The sequence below is a fragment of the Macaca mulatta genome, chromosome 1 (assembly GCF_049350105.2).
Source record: "Macaca mulatta isolate MMU2019108-1 chromosome 1, T2T-MMU8v2.0, whole genome shotgun sequence".
NCBI classification, from domain to species: domain Eukaryota; kingdom Metazoa; phylum Chordata; class Mammalia; order Primates; family Cercopithecidae; genus Macaca; species Macaca mulatta.
In genome coordinates, this window is record NC_133406.1 from 121278821 (window position 1) to 121305275 (window position 26455).

Genomic DNA, 26455 nt, shown 5'->3' on the forward strand with positions numbered 1-26455 from the left:
GGTAGGGGTACCCCAAATTTGTAAGCTCATGAGCTTGGTCCCTGGAATAAAACAAGTTTATAAATTCAGTTGCCCAGTTCATTTTGAAATAATCAGACTTGAAGGAAATGATTCACATTAACTAAATGGGTAAGATTTGTCTACATACCAAAGCATCCATTTATTTTTACAAGAGATGCTATACCTTAGGCCTTGAAACTGCACAGAGTATTCTCATCTGATAAATAGCTCTACTCAGAGAACCAAACGACATGTCAGCAATGTGCAGCCGCAGCAAGGGAGTTAGCATCATTAGGATCATGTTTACTGAGTACACAGTAGTAGTTTATAGTTGACATCTATTGCTACCCAGTTATTAAATGTTTCTAATATCATCTCAGGTGTTTCCATCAACTTCTCCATTAAGGAACTGTTTTGGTCTATACAACCTGTACTGTTCATTGGGGCATGCTTAATCACCTAAGGATCAAGACAGGTCATTAGGATTGGTTAGATGAAAATTTCTCTCACTTAGTTTTATTTTAAATGCCATGATTTTTTGTTTTTTGTTATTTAAATGTGATTTTAAGGGAACATTCCAGTTTTCTCAGTAGCATGCTGTGAGACTTTTTGGGAAGTTTCCACATATAAACAATAGGGCTTTTGATATTAACTGCAGTTAATTTGTAGAGATTTAATTTCATGATAATTTGTGACCTTGTCTGTGAAATCTGGAATTTATCCGACTTGGAACCAATAAATGCCTGTATCCTTACTTTAATAAAATAAATAAGAAATAGTAGCAGGGCAGGATCCTTTAAAGGGGCAGTGGTGAAATACACTGTCCTTATTCCTGCCTCAGCCTGGAGCGTGAAGACAAGCGAGCCAGAAGATGGCTAGAGTTGCTAAAAAGGAACCCACATATAATGTTATTACAGGTGGCTGCAGATCACAGTTTGCTTGTTTTAAAATTTTCTTAATTTAGCAGTATAATTAGGTTCAAGTCAGATTTCAGATTTCTAACCCTCCTTTCTTTTCACCTCTCACAGGCAAAGACTACCAAGCAGAAGCACGATGGCACGGGGGGCCTGCTCACATACCCAGTACTCCAGGCGGCCGACATTCTGTTGTACAAGTAAGAAGAGAGTTCACCCTGGTCTTGTACATACTCATGGTGACTAGAGAGTGTTTTAACCTGTTCAATACAGACTTGGTTCATGGGCAGGGGGAAGTGCAGAAAGGGTCAGACATCTGAATCAGTTTATATCTATTCCCCAGAAATAGGTACTACATTATAGAAGTATGTTTCTGTGAGAAACTAATAATATTAAGAGCTAACATTTAAATAGCACTTACAACGTGTTGGAAACCATTGTAAGTGCTTTACATACATCAGCCCTTACAACAACCTTCTAAAATTTGCACTCTTATTGTCCCAGTTTTACAGATGGAGAAATTGAGGGACAGAGTGGTTAATAGCATGCCCAAAGTCATATAATTAGCAAAGCTTGGAGCCAGGATTTGAGTCCACGAAGTTTGGATACAGAGTCTGTGCTCATAACCAGTATGCCATATATATTTCCCCAGTGATGATTAAACTTCAAACATTTTAAATGTTGATTTTTTTATATATTCTAGACTCTAAAGCAATGCTGTCCAATAGAACTCTCTGTGTTTATGGAAATATTCTATGTCTGTGCTAGATCCTGTAGCCAGTAGCCACATGCGTGGCTGTTGAGCACCTGAAGTGTTGCTAGTGCCACAGAGGAACTGAACTTTACCTTCTATTTAATTTTAATTAAATTTAAATAGCCACTGTATTAGACCTACAGGTTGAGAGTGAGTTTTTAAAATATGATATAGGGTACTTGTACTTTTCCTGGACCCATAATCCATCCAGTCAGCTACTGCTGCCACTTAAAGTCCTAAAAAATATATACACCTGAGGATGCTGATCCCTGCACTTGCTGTACTACTGGCCAGGGCTTCTGATTTCATCCCCCTCTCAATTCTTCCATGCTAACCCCTCATCAGCCTCCTCTGACCCCCATTTGGCCTTCTAGAGATAAAGCCTCCCAATTGGCATGCACTTAGGGCCATGCTACTGTGAAAGCTTCTGGGAAAAGAAGACACTTCACCAATGTTTTTGCATCCCTTACCTCTAAAGCTGTGAACTACAGTTCTTTGCATGGAAGTCTGATAACAGCATGAAGACGACAGTATCTGTACCTCGTGGCATGACTCCAGAGCCCTTGTGCAATTATGACAGAAACAGCCAGAAGGGCAGCTGCTTAGCTCTACAAACAGGGAATGTCCATGAGTACATGCAGCCTATCTTCAATTCTGATGAAAACTTGCAAGGATTATTTGTCTGTTTGTTGTATTAACTTGTATGCTGGACTCTTGATAACATTTATTATTTGTAATTAGTAGCTTTTGACTTATTTAAAAAGCTAGAACAATATTCTCCAATAAGTAACAAATGAAAGTATAATGAAAGTCTTAATAATACAATTTCTAGAGAGGTAGGATATTTGCTTGAAAAGGTTCTGTGAAGAAACTTGATTTTCTCACCTGTAAAATGGGAATAATTATTAAGCACAGGATTATTAGAGGATTAAAATGAAATATAGGCCAGGCAGTACTCTGACTAGGAGCTGTTACTTGGTTATGACTAATGATGACTATGTCTTTGATGATTACAATGTTGTCTAATTTTGTTTCAAGACCTACTTCTTTATAGAACCAAAGGCTAGCCAGGCATCGTGTTGCATGCCTGAAGTTCCAACTACTTGGAAGGCTGAGGCGGGAGGATCACTTGAGCCCAGCCGGGGCAAAATAGTGAAACCTTGGCTCCAGAAACGAAAACAAAAAACAAAAGCTGAGAATTGTCGGCACTAGAGTAAGAAAACACATGAGCATGGTAGGTTTCCTTAACAGTTGAAGAGCTATAATGGGAGAGTCCTCTGAGCTTAGGGCTATGGAAAAGCGTAAACTTTAACAAGAATGACTGCACTCTTAATGATACCGTGAGGCAAAGGATGGAAAGGAGCTTTAAGGAGCCTCTTCTTTAATTCCATTGCTTTACAAGTGCGGCCCAATGTGGGTTTAACAACTTGCCCGAAGTTGTGTAGCCAGTTAGTCGACTTTGGAACATCTAGGCAAGACTATGGGTCTACAGCACTTTTTCTGCTAATGTACATTTTGTATTTGTCTCGTTATGTTTCTTCTCAAGTTTAGAAGCTCCTAATTGCTTGATAATAAGCAGCAGAGTCAGGACTCAAACTCAGGTTTGATTTTTAGGCTACATCATTGTTTTCCCTGTAACAGAGATGAAGCACTTGAGGGTATTTTTATTTGTTTTTATTTTGCTTTGTTCCAGACATTTCTGGATTTTGAAAAAGATCATTGCCAGAATGTCTCTGAATATTTGTATTATAAATGTAGATAGGTAGGATGGTAGAATGAAGGGTGGATAAAACATCTGTGTTTTTTTCCTACCAGCAAATCTACATGTAACCTCTTCATAAAATTTTGATGCAAGCCAAATATTAGTGTTTCCTTTTATCAAAATCATCATCAGAATGAGTGGCATGGTGGGTCAGAGAACAAACATAATAGAAAGGAATGGAAGAGGAGCCATGCAGATAAGTTTATAAAAGATTTATGTAAATGTTTTGGCGGAACTTGGTAAGGAACCCAGGAATGGACAGCTGAGACCATCTTTAACTGCAGAGTATGATAAGCACAAGAAATTTGAATACAGACAAAATATTCCAATGCTCAAAAATAGCAAGTATTCATAGTTTTTATTCTGCATCTGTATTATTTTTCCAAATGCCTAATTTCAAATAGCTGACTATATATTAAGTAAATATTTCTTTCTCCTCTTTCTCTCTGTATATGTCTCTCTCTCTTTCTCTCTCTCTCTGTGTGTATGTATATGTGTTTTTTTTATATATATATGTGTGTATATATATGCATACACACACACATACACATAAAGGCACACACATATAATTTTTATTAATAAACAACAAATAGTTGCTAAGTACCTACAATGCCACTGATCCGGGAAAAGGCACTATACATGGCCTTGAGGGAAAGGAAAGGAAGGACTTTACATGTGTTGAGCATTATTTGCCAGTCATCTACTAACTGCTACACACTCATTATCTGTTCGGTTCTCACAATAGGGCTATAAAATAAGTGGATGGTATTATCCCCACTTTACAGATGAGGAAATGAAGTTTCAGAGAGATTCCACTAAGTTCATTCAGATAGAGATGAAAGTGAGTATCTGGGCAAATCAGATTATCTTTCTCAAGAATTTGAAAAATTTGGGAAGAGGATAAGAAGACTGGAAACTGGCTGGGCACAGTGGCTCATGCCTGTAATCCCAGCACTTTGGGAGGCCCTGCCAGGCAGATCACCTGAGCTCAGGAGTTCCAGAGCAGCCTGGTCAAAATGGTGAAACCTTGTCTCTATTTAAAATACAAAATATTAGCTGGGCATGGTGGTGTGTGCCTGTAGTCCCAGCTACTTGGGAGGCTGAGGCACAAGAATTGCTTGAACCCAGGAGGAGGAGGCCGCAGTGAGCCGAGAGCACACCACTGCACTCTAGCCTGGGTGATGGAGCGAGACTCTATCTCAAAAAAAAAAAAAAAAAAAAAAAGACTGCAAATGAAAGCAAAAATGATATAGAAAAATGAGACAACAGAGTCTTCAAGAAACTGCAGGCAGAAACCAAACCAAACCAAAACCCAGAAAGTATAGAGAGCAAAATGATTGCTCGGATACTTCAGGCTGGTAGAGTCAGAGAAGAGGTGTCATCATAATGTCTAAGAATCAGGCTACTGCCATTGAGGACCACTGAAAATAAGCTTTTTGAGAGCTTATTATTATGAGTATTTCTCTTTTTTTGAGACTGTCATAGAACAGCATTTGAGAGCTTTTTCTAAGAATGCTAGAGTTCCTATAGCTGCTTTGGAGACTTCCGGTTCTTGAAGTGCTTCATTCTTTGTGAGGCCAGAGTCGAGCCTGGATTTTTCTGAGATTCAGGAACCTGCTGCTCATTTCTGCAGTCTGCTCATAGGCGCGTACTCACCCACTCTACCTAAGCAACGGTTTTTATCCTTCTCTTTCCACTTCACTTCTATTAGGCAAAGGCCTATACCAAACCAGAACCCTCCTGAAAGGCAGTCTGAGAAATGTAGTTTGCAGGCTGCCAGCCCCTGAAAATCCAGAGGTAGTGTAGAAGGGAGAGAATGGTGCTGAGGTGTCAACAGATAATCCAGTGTGCTCTCCAAAGAGCAACAGGAAGCTATTTGTACATTTCAAGGATACAGCGAATTTGATATGACTCATTCTTTTAAAAGAGAATTAAAATACAGAGAATGAATTTTAGGAAGACAAGAATATCTGGGGCAATCTGTTTAGAGGCTATTTCATAGTCTAATGTGGGCCATGATGGTGACAGTGAAGAGGAAGAAAAGTAGACAAATATAAGAAACATTTAGGCGGTAAAATGGATAGGACTGGATGTGTATGAGAGGGAGGTGTCAGGGATGACCCAATGTTTCTGACTTACCCAACTGGATTGATAGCATTGCCATTCACTGAGGTAGGGGATGCTGAAGGAGGACTCGCCAGAAGAGTTCAGAGCTTCCTTGGGTATTATCTCTCCTCCTGGAGGTCTTAAATCTTTAGAAAGTAAACCTTTCATTATATATTTCACAGTGCCCGGCACCGGGTCTTTCACATCATGGGTCTTCAGTAAGTAATTGCTGAATTAGAGAGTCATTATTGCATATCCAACAAGCAACTAGTGATGAGAAATGAATCCTTTATGACAAGAAAACACCACCGAACTCCTGTCGCAGCTGGGCTGGTCAAAGGCAGCAGCACTGAAAAGTTACCAACACAGCCAAAAAAAGTAGAAAAAGAAAGAATAAGACAACAAATCTCTGTGAGCAGATATATGTAGGTAATGATTATTCATCTGGACACTAATTCTGCCAGAAGGGTGGGGTGATCTTAAGTAATCATAGATGCAAAAAGGAACTAAGCAAAAGAAAAATGGTTTAGTCACCGAAGGAGATCAGAGGCCTTATTATGTGACAGAAGTTATAACAATCAAAATTATGAAAGACTTTTGTTTTATGTTGTGTCTAAGAAAGCACAGTCAGTAACTAAAAAAAAAGGAAAATAGAAAAAAGAGAAGACACATTAATATGGATATCATTATGCAGGATATAAATTTTTAAAGAACAGCACTAAATTATTTGAAGTGAAAGGAAGACTGAGGGGAAAGGCTGGAAATATGAAGAGAATAAGGCACATAAGTGAGTAGAATCAAAGACAAGATGAATTAATGTAAAGCGTAAACTCACTGGATGAGAAGTAAAGGCCAAAATAAATTATAGGAGGTGAAAGAAGCAGCAGGAGCACAGGGAGGGAAGGCGAGAAACAAACACACTAAAATCAGATGAAAAAGCCAAGTGGAGCAATAGGGGCAGGTGAAAAAGATTAAAATTTTTTAAATCCTTTTTTTAAAAAAAAGCCAACCCCCCCACCCCCCCCACAGAATTGTTAGAAAAGAGGCAAGGAACCGACATCAGGCAAAGATGCATGCAGAGTCATTATGAAAACTAAATGTGTTTTCTGTTTAGTTTCGTTGCTTTGTGAATCTGGAACCATTTTGACATGTGGAAATATTCATTTTGATGTGCTTTAAGTGTATTGATTATGGTAATTGTTTTTTCTGTGTTAGTTGCAGTCCATTGCGATTTCCTATGGGCTACTGTTATTGTTTTTTAACCTGCTCTGTTGGCTAATTTAGCTTGGGGGTGTCCAGGTGACCTCTGCATGTCAGCCTAACTACAATTACAAGACAGGTGTAGCAAAGTCCACTCAAAGAAGAGAAAGTTACAAAGGTGGGGTGTCTGCATGTACATCCCAGAAAGGAGTATCATGTAGGACTATGAGTGCTTACGAAAACATAAAAAGGAATATTTTTGTTTTTGCCACTCACTGATCCAGTGGCTTTCTACTCCAGGCTGTGTGGAAGACAGCAGTGGTTATGGCCCTAACAGTTATTCTGTAGAATTTCCCACATTCACTTATTTTTTTTTTTTTAACTTTTTATTTATTTATTTATTTTTTGAGATGGCGTTTCACGCTTGTTGCCCAGGCTGGAGTGCAATGGTGCAATCTCGGCTCATTGCAACCTCCGCCTCCCGGATTCAAGCGATTCTCCTGCCTCAGCTTCCCAAGTAGCTGGGATTACAGGCATGCACCACTACCCCCAGCTAATTACGTATTTTTAATAGAGACAGGGTTTCACCGTTGGTCAGGCTGGTCTCGAACTCCCGACCTCAGGTGACTCTCCCACCTTGGCCTCCCAAAGTGCTGGGATTACAAGCACGGGCCACTGTACCCGGTCAACATTCACTTATTGGCCTTAGAAGAAGAGAAACACCTTCTGGGTCTGCTGTCATGGTCCTTACATTTTGCCTTTCCATTGATTGTTCTGTTCTTGTTTTCCTTAAATTAAAAGAGCTCTCAGAATTCCTGTAACATGCGATTTATATTTTGGGATTACCTGATCAGATATGTGAACTGTCAGTTTCAAGTAAGGTTTCTATGCATATCAGGATCACTGCCCAGGTCTGTGACTATCTCTGGGATTATGCGTTCTTATTTGTGGTATGTCAGCTCTGAAAAAGGAAAATGATCCGGTGTGAAAAAAGTCAGTGTACCCCTCATCAGGGTTCTTTATAGTATCTTTATTTTACCATTTTGTCCTTCATCATGTCAGATGTTAATGAATGTATATATATAGAGCGAGAAATATCAATAGCACCCATTTATAGAGCTAATTACTATCAAGTAGTATACTTGTAATCCATGAAAGAGCCGTATGAGGTAAGCTCCATCATGACCCTCACTTTACAGAGGAAACGAAGGCTTAGAAAGGGTAAGAAACTTGCCTATGATGTCTCGCTACTTTTTTCACAGGAGCAATATTGTTTCTTTGATTAAAAAAACCTCAGAGCACTGTATTACTTGTATTATCAAGTATAAACTCCCAGCCAAGCATTACATATATAAAATCGCCTGTTTTTTATCCCTCCATAAGGCTTCAGTATAAAATTTTCCTCATCAAGACTTCTCTATAATGGTTCATTCTTCCCTTATTTGATGTAATAAAGTTTGCAGTGTCATGATCTGACACTGCCAACTTTACATATGGGATTAAAGTCATGATAAAGTCATTCCCTATATTCTGATATTTTTGGTTTCACATCTTCATTTCTTAATAAAATGAAATATTACAGATAAAATTCAAGTCTCCTTTGTTCTTCAGATCTATTTCCTTCCCACCTTCTCTAGAAGCAGCTACAATTATAAATTTGGGGAGGAGCTTCCAGTATGTTTTTATGCTTATTACTACAGATATATTTCCATATGCACTTATAAAATTTACATAAATGTCAATGTACTTCATGTTTTCTCCAACTTGCTCTTTGATAGCCATCTACACTGCACTTGTAGATTTTAAGTTCTCTGCAACATATTAATTGTCCTGTGATTGCAATGTACTTGAAAATGAAGCTTACTGCAAAAGAATATTGAATTACTCCCTATGTGACAGGGAGGAAAAACTCTTGCCTGAAGAACTTTCTGCCGCTTTTGATTTGAAGAGTGGGGTGGGGTGTCTTTCAAGTGTGAGCTACAGTTCTGAGGTAAAAAGCATCTGGTCAGGCCTGGGATAATATGTGCTGACTGGGTGAGGGAATGAGGAGTAGTTTTAAAACACAATCGTGCCTAGAGCATATGCTATTTAAAATCCCATTCCTCCCTCCCAGCAAGATCCTGTTATTCTGGTGTTGATGGCTGTATTCCTCTGCTATGGAAAAAACACAACTAGAGTAGAGAAACATCTCTTTGGCTTTTGTCTGATCCATAGATAAAGACTTAGGTCTAAACATTCCCTCTATAGTTGGTGAACATTTGTTGAACACCAACAGCGAAATATTCACAGGAAATGCAGCTGCTTGCAATATCATTTCTGTCTCTAAGAAAGAGCCTTGCTGTGTTTTTCTGTCTGTCTTTTATTAAAGGTCCACACACGTTCCTGTTGGGGAGGATCAAGTCCAGCACATGGAACTAGTTCAGGACCTAGCAGAAGGTTTCAACAAGAAGTATGGGGAGTTCTTTCCAGTGCCCAAGTCCGTTCTAAGTAAGTAACAAACTTATAATTGTTACATCAGGGTATATTCTAAAGAGAGGATTGGACAATAGACAGGCTTGGACCTTTCTTGGGACTAACCTCAGCTTTCTTGTAGACAGGATTCAGGATCTGTAACTAGAGTCCTCATTGTTTTCTCTAGTGTAGGACTAGTAGGTAGACCACATTGGATTACTGAAAAAGATGTTGAGTTATTGGAAAGGGTAACTAAAATTATTTTAAAAGTATGGAAGAGACAAAAAATTTAAAATAATATTTAAAAAGTAGTACATAATTTACAAAGTATAAACGGATGCTTCTTGACTTATAATTGGGTTACATCCTGATAAAGCCATTGTAAGTTGAAAACACTGTTAATCAAAAATGCATTTAACCCACCTAACCTACTGAACATCACAGCTCAGCCTAGCCACCTTCAGCGTGCTCAAAACACTTACATTAGTCTATAATTGGGCAGAATCATCTAACACAAAGCCTATTTTACAACAAAGTATTGAATATCTCATGTAATTTATTGAATACTATACTGAAAGTGAAAAACAAAATGGTTGTGTGGGTATTTCAAGTACAGTTTCTACTGAATGGATATCACTTTTATACCACTGTAAATTTGAAAAATCATAATTCAAACCATTGCAAGTTCGGAACTGTCAGTATATACATCTTGGTGATTTGTTTGTTTTGTTTTTGTTTTGGGTATGTGTGTGTTGGTGTTTTTAACCTAGCATCCATGAAGAAGGTAAAATCCCTCCGTGATCCTTCTGCCAAAATGTCGAAATCAGACCCTGACAAACTGGCCACCGTCCGAATAACAGACAGCCCAGAGGAGATAGTGCAGAAATTCCGCAAGGCTGTGACGGACTTCACCTCGGAGGTCACCTATGACCCGGCTGGCCGCGCTGGCGTGTCCAACATGGTGGCAGTGCACGCCGCGGTGACGGGGCTCTCGGTGGAGGAAGTGGTGCGCCGCAGCGCGGGCATGGACACTGCTCACTACAAGCTGGCCGTGGCAGATGCTGTGATTGAGAAGTTTGCCCCAATTAAGCGTGAAATTGAAAAACTGAAGCTGGACAAGGACCATTTAGAGAAAGTTTTACAAATTGGATCAGCAAAAGCCAAAGAATTAGCATACCCTGTGTGCCAGGAGGTGAAGAAATTGGTAGGTTTTCTATAGGAAGTTTCAACGAATCACAGTAAGGCTTTTGTGCCTTGCACTCCATGCATTCTGATAACGGCAGCTTTCCTCACAAGAAAAAGTTATAGTTTTGGGACATTTAATTTGGTATAGCTGATTATTGGCTTTATTTGATGAATATTGCTTTGTAGCTTTGAAATATGACAGTGTTCCAAACCCCATTAACAAAATGCTGTGAACAACAACAAAAATAAATAAATAAAGAAAGAAGGCATAGCTGTCTGAATCCCCAATTATTGAGGCACACTCCTTGGCCTACACAAATGTGATTGAGGTAAGGAGTAATTTGGGAAATGGAGTGTCATTTGTGCTTCTTTCTGGAGTACTTAGTGTAACAGATGCATACTTTATCTACTTCAACCCTTTTATAAAGCAATATATAGAGTTCTTAGATGTTTAATCCTTGAGATGCCATTTGATCAGATGCTAATTTGTATTCAGATCTCATAAAAACAAGTCCATTCTTATAGTTTGTTTGTCACTGAGATGGTGCCTGATTTAATATATTTAAGTTGATTAACTTGTTTTCCAAGAGATGACACCAACTGTTCCAGCAATAATTTGTTTTTTAATTCAGAGATATGGGATATGATCTTCTAAGGAGGTTGCATTATTTTGACTTGATTTATTTACTGTACAAGAGCCCAAGTCCCTGAATTATATTCTTAATAAGTACTTTCTTGCATTCATTTCAGTTTAGTCTCACCAACCCCCTATGAATTAGGAGAATTAGTGTCATTTTACACATAAGGAAAGTGAGGCTGAGAGAATCCAATTAGCTTGTACGATATCACTCCATAAGAGAAGCAAATCTGAGAGTAAAACTCTTACCCCTTATTCTTAAGAATAGTGCTTGTTTCATCAGTACCAAAAAATAAAAATGCTGAAAGGTAGCATTTTTTAGACTCTCAACATTCTGATTTTGAAGGTGGGTATTGGAACGACTGATGACGTTTATATCATCAATTCAGCCAATAGATGCGAACTTAAAATCTGGATTCAGACAACTGTGGTCACATTTCCCCATCACAATCCCCAAGGCAGGTCCCAAGTTCTCTCCTCTATGCTTTTTGCAGAAACACTTTGAAATAGGTTCTGCCAGTCTACAACAGCAGTGAAGACTGATAAATCAGATATTCCCAATGACTGACAGCTTCTCATCTTGCCTCTACCTCAGTTAAGTAATGTCACCCTAAAACCTAGCTTTTCTGCACTTCTATTTCTGACACTTGAAAATGAAAATGATAATCCCGACTTATACAACAAGACCTGTTAGGAATATCGATTTTGTAACAGAAATTGCTTATAAGTTTTTTGTCAGTAAGGACCATGATCACCATTTGTACATACCTAACTAGGTTGTTGAGCAAAGCATTTTTGCTCATGTTTCTTAAGGAAGTAGAGTGGTCCTCGTGTCAGAACACATGTAAATCCACAAAACACCACATCTCAGAATCCGAATTAAAAGATCCTTTTTAGGATTCTTGGAGCTAGCCTGGATCATGGGAAAAGGAAACATTTTGCCTTTTGTATCTTATATTGGAATGGGATGTCTATAAATCCTAGAACCTCTTTGAGCATATTTCTTACTAGCCTCGTTTTTTTCCCCTTTAAAGGAAACTTTGAAAGGATTATGAATACTGGAAAATGACAAAATTAAAGGTAGATCTATTTGCCTTTTGTATCTTATATTGGAATGGGATGTCTATAAATCCTAGAACCTCTTTGAGCTATTTCTTACAGGCCTCTTTTTTTCCCCTTTAAAGGAAACTTTGAAAGGATTATGAATACTGGAAAATGACAAAACTAAAGGTAGATCTATCAAGCCAATTATCTGTTTATCTGTTTGTGTGGTTTTTTACCCCCTTGCAATACCTTTCCTCCAAAAAACTAAGGCACTATGGAAAGAATCTCAGAGGAGAAAAACAAATAACTTGTGATAACTTCCAGGGACCAAAGTCTATGCATTGGTGAGGGTGGACTTGTTTGCAACCTGTTGTTTTTTTTTTTAAGTGACCAAACTGTTCAGGTCCAAACTTGGCCCATAATTATTAAGAGAATCTTGCCTGGTTAATCAGTATTAATCAGGATTCTTCAGAGAAACAGAACCAATAGGATATATATCTGTATATTAGAGGATTTATTATGGGGATTAGCTCACCCAATTATGAACGCTGAGAAGTTCCATGATAGGCTATGTGCAAGCTGGACCCATGAGAGATGATGGTGTGATGCAGTCCAAGTCCTCAGGCTGGAGAACCAGGGGAACCAATGACATAACTGTCAGTCCAAGGCTGAAGGCTTGAGAACCTGGGGGCCACGGTAAGTCCCAGAGTCTGAAGGCCTGAGAACCAGGAGCTCTGATGTCCTAGGGCAGGAGAAGGTGAAGTCCCAGCTCTAGAAGACAGCAAATTAGCCCTTCCTCTGTCTTTTTGTTCTAGTCAGTCCCTCAGCTGATTGGATGTCAGCCCACATTGATGAGGGTGTATCTCCTTTATTGAGTCTACTGATTGAAAGGCCAATCTCTTCCAGAAACACCCTCACACACACACCCAGAGTAATGCTTTACCAGCTATCTGGATATCCCTTAACTCAGTCAGATTGACATAAAATTATCCATCACGGCCGAGTGCAGTGCCTTACATCTGTAATCCCAGCACTTTGGGAGGCTGAGGCGGGCGGATCATTAGGTCAGGAGATCGAGACCATCCTGGCTAACACGGGGAAAACCTCGTCTCTACTAAAAATACAAAAAAAAAAAAAAATTAGCCGAGCGTGGTGGGGGGTGCCGAGATCGCGCCACTGCACTCCAGCCTGGGCGACAGAGCGAGACTCCGTCTCAAAAAAAAAAAAAAAAAAAAAAAAAAAATTATCCATCACACCTAGTGATCTCAGGAAGTTGATTAAAGAGCCAAGCATAGAATCTAGATCTATTTTCACATCCCTTCCACCTATCGTTTACAGGACCTTCACAATCTTTCTAATGGACATGAAAAATTGGAGAGAAACTTAATTTTTATTTTTTCCTGTATGTTTTGTAGAAAGTTGAAATGGTAAAAAAATATTTCAGATGGTAATAATCATGGTCATGTAACTTGGTGCTCTGAAACCCTGCTTCAAACCCACTTTGACACAACACAGTGGGGGTGTCTTGCCCTTTGTAGGTGACTCATAAACATTTATCAAAAGTACATGTCAGAAAATGGGCTAGAGATTTCTAATAAAGCTGAATTTTTTTTTTTTGCAAAAGACCTCCTGATGTACACCATCAAGATGCTTATAATAACACTATTGAGTTCTCATTGTTTATCAGGCACCACACTAAATGGCTTATAACAGTGTTTTTCCAAGTGTGGTCCCCAGACTGGCAACATGAGCATCACCTGGGAACTCATTAGGAATGCAGATTATCTGACTCTACCTCAGACCTATTGAATAAAAAAGCTGGAGGATGAACCCAGCAATTGGTGTCTTCGCCTTCCAGGTGATACTGATGCATGCTGAACTTTGAGAACCATCGCTTTATTTGCATTCTCTAATTTAATCTATAAGCCAATAAAGTAGATACTGTTATCAACCTCAGATTGTGAAAGTTGAAACTGAGGAGGCATGGGAGGCTGAGTTACTTGCTTAAAGTAGTTCAGCTTCTAAAGGGAAGATTGTGGTTTCAAATCCAGGTCTCCTAATCCAGAGCCACACTAGGCCAACAGTGACCTGTATAGGTCTTTTGGTATGTATGGGGGCAACAGTGTCCAATATAGTATGTGTCCATTTAAACTGAAATAATTAAATTTTAAAAACTGCTTCCTTAGCAGCACTTTCAAGTGCCCCATGGCTTCATGTGGTTTATGCTTACCATAGTGAATAAATACAGATGGAGAACACTTCTGTCATAGAACCATCTATGGATACTGCTTCTTCAGTATTCCGTTTACTGGTTTTGCTTAATAATAGGTCAAATATTTTAAGTTCAGGACTCTTCCTAGAGAGTTATTCAACTGGGCAATTCACGAAGATAGTAAAAGGATTACTTGAGAATGACCATATAGTTTGCCAAAGAATATTAAATAATAAGAGCTATTCCAATATGTATTATATACTTGCCATATGCTGAGCACTTTATAAGTGTATTTATGTTCAATATCTTATTTCATGTTTATGTCAGCTCTATAAGATAGGAACTATTAATACCAGTTTTTAAAGTAACAGTCAGCAACTTGCCAAAAGTAACATATTTATTATGAGTCTCTAGCTTCTCCTAATTAAGAATGAAGAAATATCCCTTAACTATTATGCCCAAGGGAGTAGTCTGCCGCTTTTCATTGAGTCTAGAATCTTCTCCAAGTACTTGTGATACTCTCTTGTGTGTCCCATGATATTTTTACCCTCACTTCTCCCTCCTTGCCTCCTTTCCCCCTCCCCTCTCCTTACTTTAATGCTGTTATAATTATTCCCCGAAAAGTTCTTCATTTGTACACAGAGCAGTCTTTAGTTTGCTTTCGAATGCAGCCTTTGATTTCTTTCAGTTCACCCTGTCAAGTGCTATGTGCCCCTGTTACAAGTTAAAGGAAATAATTGTGCATGTGAAATTCTTGGTCTCTTTCTCTTTAACACAAGGACTCTGTCTGTGTTCTCATTGACTGTGTGTCCTCCCTATGTGATCAACATTCTCTTTTCAGTCTGTCAACTGGGTGCATCTTTTGAAATGTTTTGGCTGGGAAGAGTCAATCCCTCCCTGAGACTGAGCTGAAAACAAATTGCCTATCACTAGCACTTAACACTTTCAAACCACCCCCTTTAAGAAGAACAACCTGGAGGCTTTACTGTTAGTCATTTTAAGTCCTCATATGTTAACTCTCAAGAATTCTGTTATATTGGCCAGGCAGGGATTCTCTTCTTTCTCTAGGAAGGAAACTGGGTTTCAGAGCTATAGTGACTTTATCCTTAGATAGGTAATTCAACATTATGACAAATTTTTGGGTAGGCACTGAGGAAATGCAATATGATTACAGTTTAGAGGAAGACACACAGAGATACCAGCTAGCAACTGCTGGGTGTGCCTGGGAATGAGTAATTCACAAGAATGTTCAAGGAAGGAATATGATTGATATAGGACAGGAGACAGGGCTTTTCAATAAAAAAGTAGGGCACAGAAACATGAGCGCATTTAGGGAAAAGCAAATTCATACAATATGTGGACAAAATTAGATGGAAATATTAAGTTGAGTCATATGAAATTATAATATTTGATTATTATTTTTTACCCAAAACACTGGCAGTTCCATGTGGATTCACCTAATATACTCAGTGAACAAGCATTTGTGGAGTGCCTGTTTTGCAGGTACAGTCCAAGCACCAAGAATTAGAAATGACACACAGTCTCTACCCTCAGGCTCCTTGTCTATGTGGAGATGGACATGGAAAGCCAGTGAGAGGTCGAATAGGAATTATAACCAAAGTCTTCTGAGTCTTGTCCCTCTCCTGTGCATTAGCTGTGGCATTTACTCTTAATTATTTGGAATGGGGCCTCTAGATGTCACAATCACTTAGTAGTCCTTGAATAAATAAAATATTTAATATTTGATATAACCATGTTGGCTCTATGGAATGCAAACTCATTTTATAATACGCCCTCCTCACTTCTACCCACCTATGCACATAGTAAAGCAGGCCTATAGTCATCCTTTTCTTCTAAGTGTTTCTAAAAATCAAATGATGTGACTATATATGACTCTAAGATAAAATGGTCTGATTTTACAGATTTCCCTTTTTGTGAGTAATATAAAAATACAGGCTCTTCCTGGGAAGACAGCCATGTCTCATTTCCTATCTGTAAATGCAGTGCTGAAGAAGTGCTACGTGCTTGGCCTTTACCAGCAGATCTCCCCACACCAGCCTGTTCTGTAGGGAAACCCATTGAGAACAATAGTAAATAGGTTGTTCAGCGAGTTCCCTGAATTTGCAGTAGCCTCCCCCCAAAAGAGGCTTCTGTAACGATATTTTTGGTTTTAATGAGCGACTGTGTGGCTTATTCAGACATGACTGTGGGAACCAGCCCTGGGGAGAGAAGCGTTCCCGCCATGAACCAGACGGCTAGTGAGCAGGAAAGGTGTTGTTCCTCAGCAATATTCCAGAAGAAAGTTCCTGAACTGAAGGAGGAGGTGAGTACTCATGAGGATGAAGGCCACAAAATTATTTTATTATAGTTTCCTCTCTGGGGCCCCTTATAGAAAAATTAACAAATAGAATTTCTGAGGTTGCTGATTCCTCAGTAAATTACTATTATTTCATTTTTTCTGTGCCTTCCTTTTCTACTTGCTGTTTTCTAGTCATCTTTAAAGCTCCTCAAACTCAGCACAAAGACAAAGAATTCCCTGGTGATTAGTGTGCATCCACATTTATGCATAATGGTCATTTGCTTTTGCCTCTGGGGCATCCTGAATTCATCTCCTCCCCCTTCCCTGTATCTAATTGATGCCCAATGCTTTTTCTGCTTTTTGCTAAAGAAACAAAACAAACCCCTTCCTGAGCCCTTTTCAACTTTGGCACTCTTCTAGCTTGGTGCTTCAGAACTCCTGCCCATGCTGTTGTTGCTGTTTGTCACGTGTAAAATGTTCCTGTCAAGCTTTTCCCTGCCTCCTATGTAGGTTACATTACTCTCTTCCATGGTCTCCCTTGATGTCTAATACCACACACTTATATTGTAAATGAGTGTCTCTTGTGCTCTTCCTCTCCTCCTGCTATTCTGCAAAACCTACCACCGTGTGTCTCACTCTTACCCACTGTCAGTCCCATTGTTCTTTCCGCCCCAGCCACTATCGAGACTTCCATTCTGGACTTCCATGCATTTCTCACACCTACAACTTCATATTCACCAAACCATGTGTTCCTCCATGCTCCTCTGGTGAGGACAGGACATTCTCATGCTCCTTTGATATGCTGGCATATTGACATGTTGAAATAAAGGAAGGGGTCTTGCATTTAGATCCATATTAATACCAAATTAACAACATCTGTATTAAGCGTAATTGCTTCCCTATCTCAATTTCCCCCCAAAATATGTACAAATACATAGAGAACTCTTATTGTATTTATTACTCAGATTTTTGTCACTTTGCACATATATTTGCCATAAAGTTTTTGTGACAGAGACTGCCAACTATCCGCCAGTATACAGTCTCTTTTTCCTCCTTTTGAAGTGGAAGAGTTCCCTGATACCTCTCGCAGGATGTGTGACAGGGGTGAGGCTCACCTGTTCGGTCACCTTACTGCTCAAATCCCTAGCCAGAGTGGGAGCATACGGATGGGCACGTGCAGGGCCCAGGGAGAGCGCTTTTGGGTCTGGCCCCACATTAGTATCTAGGGGTGGGTACCTGCAACCCCAGTACTACAAAGCTCTTTCAGCTTTGCCATTGCAGACAGCTTGAATGTTAATCAGCTCAGTGGACCTGCTGCCTTTTTGCAAGGGCAGAGCGCCAGTGTGACAGCCTTCTTTATCCCAAGCTCTTGCCCAGTGTCCTGGAAGAATCAGGTCACACACAAACTTGAGGATGAATGCAAGATTTTATTGACTGGTGGAGGTGGCTCTCAGTGAGATAGATGGGGAGCTGGAAGAAGGGGATGGAATGGGAAGGTGATCTTCCTCTGGAGTTGGGCCGCCCAGCAGCTGGACTCCTTTCTGACTGCCCCCAGCTGAACTTCTCTTGGCATTCAGATGTTCCTCCTCTTCTCTTTTTCTCTGCCGTGTTGTTCCACTGTCCATCATCTGGTCTGCTGGCTTGCTGGCCTGTCCCTGGAGCCTGGGATTCAGGGCTTATATGGGTGCAGGACAGGGGGCATGGCGGACCAAAAGGCAACTTTTGGGGCATAAAAACAGGAATGCCTATTCTCATTTAGGGCTGCAGGATCCAGGCTTGAGGCTGGGGCCTTTGTAGGGAGATCATCCTCTTCTATCCAGTATTTCGCTGTGTCCTGTCCATATCACTTTTTAGTAATGGAACCCTCACTCTGAATTTTAGCAGAGCACATAGCCCAAGGTAGAGACTAAATTTCCCACCCTACCCCTATAGCAAAGTATGGGCCTGTAAATTAGTTCTAGCCAATGGGATATGAGCAAAAGTGATGTGTGTAATTTCAAAGTCACATCTTTTTTAAAGCAAAGTGTTCTTCTTTGCCCACACATCCTGGAACAGCATGTTTGACCTATTGCTGGAAACCAGAAAGGAAAGGTAGACAGAGTCAACCCCTCAGCCTGGGTTTCTGGACTCAGCAAGCACAGCTACCTTTCTACCCCGGACTACTCACCTATCTCTGGACTGTTGCGTGATAAATCACTTTTATCATATTTAAGCTATTTTGTCTTGGGATCTCTGGGTTCCAGTACTTTAGGTACTACCCCAACTAATATACTGATCTTCCTAGACTCTTTGTCTAATGTCTTCCTTTCAAGTAGGTTGCTTCAGTTCAATGCAACCAACATTTTGTGAAAGCCTTCTATATGCTGAGGCAGCAAGTGGTTCTCCAGATATGGTTCCCAGACAAGCAGCATCAGAGTCTCCTGGGAACTCATTAGACATGCATATCCGCAGACTCCACCCCACACCTACTGAATGAGAAGCTCCAGGAGTAGGGCTCAGTAATCAATTTTAATAAACCCTTCAGGTGATCTAGATGTACAGATGTTTGAGAATCACTGTACTGGGGTGAAGTGAGTCGGGAGCAAGAGGTGGTTGGGGGCAGAGCTAAAAATGAATAAAAACTAGCTTCTATCCTGAAGGAGTTTACATTGGAGAGAGCTACAGATAAATAATGTTATGAAGACAAAATTATTGTCTTAACTTTCTATTTCCTGCTTCCCTTTTTCATCAGATTAACTCATGATAATTTAGCCTAGATTGTTTTAGTTTTTATATGTGATTATTTATAAACAGCCTAAAATTTTAGGCCATTTGGGTCTATGCAAATCCCAAAAGGGGAAATAATTGAAGTTACATTGGTAGATAGGGTGAATAGAGATTAGATCACCAATATTCAAATCTTAGAATCAATGAGGATTTACTGAAACTAAGAATAGGGTGTTATTTTTTACAGTGGGTAGTAAAATTACAGTACTTATTACCTTGTAAAGGGTTATATGGCCTAGAAATAAAAACAGTTGAGCATGGATTAGATTTATGAGGGAGAAAGTCATAAAATTCCAATAAGCATGAGTTAGGAATGTTCAAATTATTTCTGAAAATGTCTGACATCAATATCGTAGAAGGAAACTACCATCTTTGCTGTCACCACCTCTTATTATAATCTTCAGTGTTCAGAACACTAGTCTAGACCAGACTAAACCAATGTGGTATTGGTTGTGGGCTGACAAGTAGACTGTGTGAGAATAAAGACTCTTGTACCTAATGTGTTTTGTATAAAACCTGTGCACACTTCAGATTTGAAAGGTAGAGAAAATAAGGGAGACAATGGATGCAACTCATAAAAGAAAATAATTATGGTTTGAGATTAAAGCCAGTTTGCCATTATTCTTACTAACAAGAGACAACCAAGATAATTGAAATCTGTAGATAATCTAAAACCTAAATAAAATATTATTATTACTATACACAGCAAACTAACCTACTGTCTTTGGCATAGGAGCCAAATACTTCGGACAATGCTAACACGATGAAGAAGAATTAGCACATTCAAAATCTAGCCAAACTTGGGACTTCAGTGAATCTATAATAGGTTCTTTGTCATAATGAAGACATGGCAGTTAGCATTGCCCTACTTCCCCCAAATTATGTGACTCTTTAAAAAAAGGGTTGAATTTCCCCACCTGCTGTTAGAAACACAAAAGTCTTTCTGCATAGCTGCTAAAAAGTATTTTAGCTTTGGCTCATACATTTTTTAAAATCTTGCAGTGTCTTTAAACTACTATCAGTTTGGTAAGATACAGCCACTTTATCTCTTTTTCTCCCTTCTTTTTTCTTTTAAGAATTCTTCATCCGTCTTCTTTCCAAAAATACTGTGAGTCAGGATTTCAATTCCAAATAATTTGGAATCAAAAGTATTCAACAGTCTGGAGGCAAATGAGGTTTTTATTGCATTTTTATTGAGAGCAAATTGAACTGTGTGGGCAGGCTAGAGAGGGGCTCCTCTGTAAGGCTTCAGCATGCCCCACTGTTGCACCCAGCAAAGACTCATGTTACAAGAATTACATCTGTGATCTGCTTTTATTGACTGGCTGGGCCCAACAGGCCCCTGGGCATTGCCAGACAAGTTAATTCCTTCTTGAGCCTCAGGAACCTTCCACAGGAGGGCTTACATGGCTCCCACAGGTCTCTGTCTTTCTTCTTATAACTTTCAAATATTTTCCTAATATGAAGAAGTGTTTGGTAAACTATAACCGTATTTCATCTTCACAAACCTCTATAATACATAAGAATTACTGTCCCCATTTTACAGACAAGTTTTCCCTGAGTACTTTGTTACCAACTTATATTTTTTTTGCAGTTGAAATTTGTACCATAAATTACTACCCTTTTTAAAAACTCTTATGTGTTCTTATTTGTAAGTGTCTTGGAATATATATTGTTGCAAAAAGATTGAGGGCTTTTATGCATGTTTTTGTTTTTGCAAATTACTCCAATATGAATCACAACACTTGAGCACAGAGTAAATGCTACATTAGTGCTTACTGATGGAAAACAACCCTGATAAGAGAGAAGTTAGAGGCTGCACATTCAAATGGCTTCACGGGAGAGGTAAGTATGTAAATCCATTAGATCATTTTACAAATACTTATTCAGTGCTTATTATGTGCCATGCACTGTTCTAGTCATTGGGTGTACACCAGTGAACAAAAAAAGACAAAAATCCCTGCCCTCTTTGAATTGACATTGTAGTGGTGAGATACAGACCATAAACCAGCCAGGAAAGGCAGGTTACCAGGTGATGAGTGCTATGTAGAAATAGAAAAAAAATGGAGATGGAGCATTATGAACTGAATTGTGTTCTCCCCAAATTTACATATTGAGGTCCTCGTCCCCAGGATGTCAGAATGTGACTCTTTTGGAAGATGGGTGCCTTAAAGAGATAATTAAGTTAAAATGAGACCATTAGGGTATATATCCTAACCCAATTGGATTTATAAGCAGAGGGGATTAGGACACACAGACAGACACCAGGAGAAAAGACCATGCGGGGACATGGCATGAGGGTGGCCATCCACAAAGTCAAGAAGAGCGGCCTCAGAAGAAGTGAAACCTACCAGACCTTAATCTCAGCATTCTAGCCTCCACAACTGTGAGAAAATAAATTCCTGTTTAAGACACGAGTTTGTGGTATTTCATTATGGCAGCCCTACCAAACGAATACAGGGTGCTTGTTTTAATAGAGTTTCAAAGGATGGTTTCATTTAAGCAGAAGACTGAATGAAGTGAGAAATAAAGCAATGTGATAAGTGAGGGAAAACCAGTCCAGGCAGAGGGAACATCAAATGCAAAGGTCTTGAAGCAGAAGCATGCTTGACTTGTTTAAAGAGCAGCAAGGAGACCAATGTGGCTAGAGTCAGGTAAATGAGAGGGAAAGTGGTAGAGAGGTCAGAATGCTGATGGGTTCAAAATGTTGATGGGGGTCAAGGCTTTCCAGGCCATGGTAAGGATTTTGGCTTTTACTCTAGGGAAGTGGGATTGGGAAGTCATTGTGGGTTTAAGTTATAAAAGGTTCATGTTCGCTATTATGTTAAGAAATAGACTACAGGGGTCAGAGATGGATGTGGGAAGACTAGTTAGGTGACTATTTTAATCGACCATGCAGAAGGGAAGGCTTGGAGTAGAATAATAGAGATGGAAGTGGTAAGGCATGGTAAGATTTGGGATACCTTTTAAGGTAGAGCTGACGAAATTTGCTGATTGGTTGTGATATTTGAGAGAAAAAAATAAGTCAATGATAATTTAAAGGTTTTTGACATGAGAAGTTAAAAGAATAGATTTTCCATTTACTGAGATGGGAAAGACTGTAGAAGGAACAGATATGGACAGGTTAGGAGTTTGGTTTTGGACATTTGGAGATATTAATTCATTAGTTGTCTGCTTGAAAGTAGAAGTTAGCCAGGCATGGTAGCTCACATCTGTAATCCCAGTGCTTTGTGAAGCCAAGGAAAGGAAGTTTCTTGAGCCCTGGAGTTTGAGACCAGCCTGAGCAACATAGTGAGACCCCCATCTCTATAAAAAATAAAATAAAAAAATAAAGTAGCCAGGCATGGTGGCACATGCCTGTAGGCCCAGCTACTCAGGAGGCCTAAGTGGGAGGATCAGTTGAGCCTGGGAGGTTGAGGCTGCAGTAAGCCATGATTGTGCCTCTGCACTCCAGCCTGGGCAAGAGTAAGAGCCTGTCTTAAAATATAATTAATATAAATAAAAGTAGAAGTCAGAGAGTGGTCCAGGCTAATTAATGAATGAATTTCAAAGTCATTAATATATAGATAGAATTTAAAGTCAGGAGTCTTGATGAAATCTCTAAATGAGTGAGCATGGACCGGGAAAAGAGGAGGTCCAAAGATTGATCCTGTTTAGAGGTAGAGAAATGAGAAAACATGCAGCAAAGAGCCTGAGGAAAGAAGCACAATATGACAAAAAGAAAAGCAGGGTAGAGCTTTGATTGCCCTGAAAGCCATGTAGAAAAGCTATCTTCAGGAAAAAGACTAGTCTATGTCAAGTACGGTGAGGACTGAAAAAGGATCACTGGATTTAGCAATGTGTGGGTCATTGGTGACCTTGATTAAAGGAGTTTGGGTGGATAGAGGGGTAAAAAGTCTACCTGAATATATTTAAAAGGAAATGGAAGGAGAAAAATTGGAGACAGTGTTCTTAACAACCCTTTCGAGGACTACTGCTGTAAAAGGAAGCAGAAAAATGCAATAGTATGACAGTGATATGGAATCAAAAGAGGGTTTTGTTACTGTCTTAGTTCATTTTTTGTTGCTATAACAGAATACCCAAGACAGGGTAATTCATAATAAAACAGGTTTATGTAGCTCATAGTTCTAGAGGCTGGGAAGTTCATGATGAGGTAGCCGCATTTGGCAGCTTTTGGTGAGGGCCTCATTCATGTCATGTCAAAACATGGTGGAGAAATGGAAAAGGAATTGGGCTTGTGGAAAAAAGGACAAAGCATTAGAGGCCACCTCACTTTATAACAACCCACTCTTCTCTCTCAGGAGCTAATCCATTCCTGCAAAAACTAATCCATTCCAAAAAACAAAACAAACAAACAAAAAAACAAAAACAAAAAACACTCTTGTCTGGCAAGAAAGACATTAATCTGCCTTAAATACTTAATCATGTCTTGAAGGCCCCAACTCCTAACACCATTACGTTGGCAATTAAATTTCATCATGAGTTTAGGAGGGAAGAAACCACATCAAAACCATAGCAGTTACTTTTTAGAATGAGAAAAATAATTGCATATTTGGATGGGAATGATCCAGTAGAGAGGGAGAATTTGATGACTGAGAAGTTAGAGAGGACAATTACTGAAGGAATGTCCTTGAGTAAGTATGAAGGAATGGGATCCAACCTGTTCACATGTAGACAGGATTTAGATGGGAGACCAAAGAAGAGAGAAGGAAGATATATAGACACAGAAGCAGATGGATTTTTACATGTGGTTAAAAAAAAAAAAAAAGCAAGAAGAAGTTCTCTTTGTTGCTTCAGTTTTGTCAGTGAAATAGGAATCAAGGTCCTCAGCAGAGGATTGAGATGAGGGAGGATGTGTTGGAAGTTTAAGGAGAGAGGAGTAGGAGGTGTGAAATAGTCATCTAGGGAAGAGGGAAATGTAGTAGAACTGCCAGGCAACATTTAAGGGCTCTCTTGAGGCTAAGGGACATGAATTCACAATGAGAGCAGTCAGCACAGTTGATTATTTTGTTCCAACCACATTCCACTGTGTGGGTGTAGGCGGAGACAGAATGTAGATAGATGTGGATTTAACCTAGAGCTGGGCTTCGCCAGGTGATCACAACAATGGACAAAGAGGTAAAGGACCTGAGTACATATGCCGGATGCCAGGGTGTGAGTAAGGGTCATGGCATTCACACAGGGCAAGGCGGGAGGTGAGGATGTGAGGGGTGTGGAGATGTAGAACGATGATAAAAATCAGTTGATTGAAGGTCCTGGTGGTGTCAACAAATTGAGGGAGTGAACTGGAAAGACAGGCAATGTGGGTCAGAGCTTGAAATTAAGATTGTGGGGGTTCAACTCTTGGTAATGACAAAGATCAAGATACGGCCCAAGGAATGACTGTTGATATAGAGTGGAAAACATAATCCCTGGAAGAGAGAAGGTCAAGAGTCTAGGGTATTATAAAGATCATTTACTTCAATGTGAAACCACAAAAACTACGCTGGGAGAAGCACTAGAGACAATGATAATGATCCAGGAATAAAGTCTTCAAGAAATGAGGGGGAGTGGTCTTGGGAGTCTGTAGACTGATAGCATCATTTCCAAAACCTGGGGCAGCAGGGAAATTAGGAGAAAGGGATAATGACCTGGAAGTATCAATAAGGAGCAAAGAGGACAATTTCTTTACCACCAGCTGCCAGTATTGTGTGTAGGCTGGAGCACAAGATTCCCCACAATTCCAGCACCAGCTAGGTAGCAGGCCTGAGCTGTGTCATGAGTGTGGAGTTTTTCTGTGGTCAGTACTTTGGAAGATTATGTTGGGGCCATTCAGAAACCTGTGGTTGGCCATGGGGCTGTAATTTCCTAAACTACAAATGCTCTTTCATCATTGAAGTCATCAGTAAACTTTCATAATTCCACTATTTAGCCCTACTAGTCTGATTTCTAGTCAAACACATTCATTTTTGTTTTTGTTGTTGTTGTTGTTGTTGTATTTGAGAGGGAAGATGAGTAAGGAAGGGACTCACAGCTAATTTAATTATTCTTGAGAACTTCCTTAGAATATCTCAGAAACTTCCAGATAGGGCTGCTGTCCTAGAACAAGCTCTCTCTCAAATAAGGAGACCCAGAATATCTGGGAGTCCCCAGGCAGACAAAATGCCTCTAGGAATCTGCTCTGATTTCCTTTAGCAGCTTTGTTCCCAAGGTCTGCAACCACTGGATGTGGTTGGGACTGGCCCACAGTTGCTTTAGGCCACCATTTTGCTTGCTGTGTGTTCCACCTCAGTAATACCACTAAAATGACACCATTTCTCTAAGCAAAGATGCTATTCTGCTCTGGATACTCCCAGTTTTTAGAGTTAATTCCTCAGCATGAGCAGCTTTGATTTCCCAGAGCGCACCCACATTAGCCAGCAAGAAGAAAAGAGCATTGAAGTAAGTGATGATGCAGAATCCTTCAAGTCATTTCCAAAAGAGGCATTCCAGAAATGTTTTGAGCAATCATTTATATAAGATATAGAATCCCAAGGTAATTTTGTAGAGGAACAACTCTCATTCATTATAAGTTGTGGCATTTTAAAAGATACATCAGCCCCATTACTCTCTACACAATTTCAATCCTTTAATTCTTTAAAATTTCTTACCTTCTCAAAAGAAAGAGCCCTGCCTAGTGACAGCTGCTATTCACCATTACAGGTAGCATGTATGGCTGAGACAGAAAATACTTCTGATTTTGTGGATTTTGGATCAAACCCAGCATTGTGTGCCTTCTAATTTAGTCAACATTCAATTCAGCTATAGGGGGGTTTTAACATGCTAAAGCAGAAATGTAATAAATAATCAAAAGGTGAAGTAGTCATTGCTAAGAAGGCCAGCATTCCATATTACACTTTACATCCTAGGTGCAAGGTGCTATTGAGATGGCAATTCAAGAACGCAGAAGTCATTATAGTTGGAAAGCCATAACTTGATCTCCAGTGCCTATGTTTGTGATGGGGAAATTTTCAACAAAAAACAAAAAAGAGGGGAAAATAGAATGCTCCTTGAAAACATATTCTATGTCTTATTACACAGTCTGGCACAGGCACATAAGATCACATGATGCCTTGGCTCCTATGGGAAAATCCAATTGATTGGCAT

The 26455-nt window shown here is 39.6% G+C and overlaps 1 protein-coding gene and 1 long non-coding RNA gene across 9 annotated transcripts in view; both read left to right on the forward strand.

Annotated features, from left to right (window-relative positions):
- The window catches only part of WARS2 (tryptophanyl tRNA synthetase 2, mitochondrial), a 112946-nt gene extending 102305 nt beyond the window's left edge, over positions 1-10641 (forward strand). For 7 of the 8 annotated variants that reach the window (XM_077987345.1, XM_077987346.1, XM_028829827.2 and 4 more), the window contains 3 exons: positions 1029-1114; positions 9105-9223; positions 9958-10641. In XM_077987345.1, the coding sequence (XP_077843471.1) occupies positions 1029-1114; positions 9105-9223; positions 9958-10406 (654 nt within the window). In that variant the 3' untranslated portion in view covers positions 10407-10641. The remainder of the gene's footprint in view (positions 1-1028; positions 1115-9104; positions 9224-9957) is intronic. The other variant, XM_077987359.1, reaches the window with a different exon arrangement.
- A 5807-nt stretch (positions 10642-16448) lies between these two features.
- Positions 16449-21744, forward strand: LOC114670945 (uncharacterized). The gene is made up of 2 exons (XR_003720803.2): positions 16449-16588; positions 21086-21744. It is a non-coding gene; the product is annotated as an uncharacterized LOC114670945 (long non-coding RNA).
- Positions 21745-26455: the final 4711 nt, after the last annotated feature.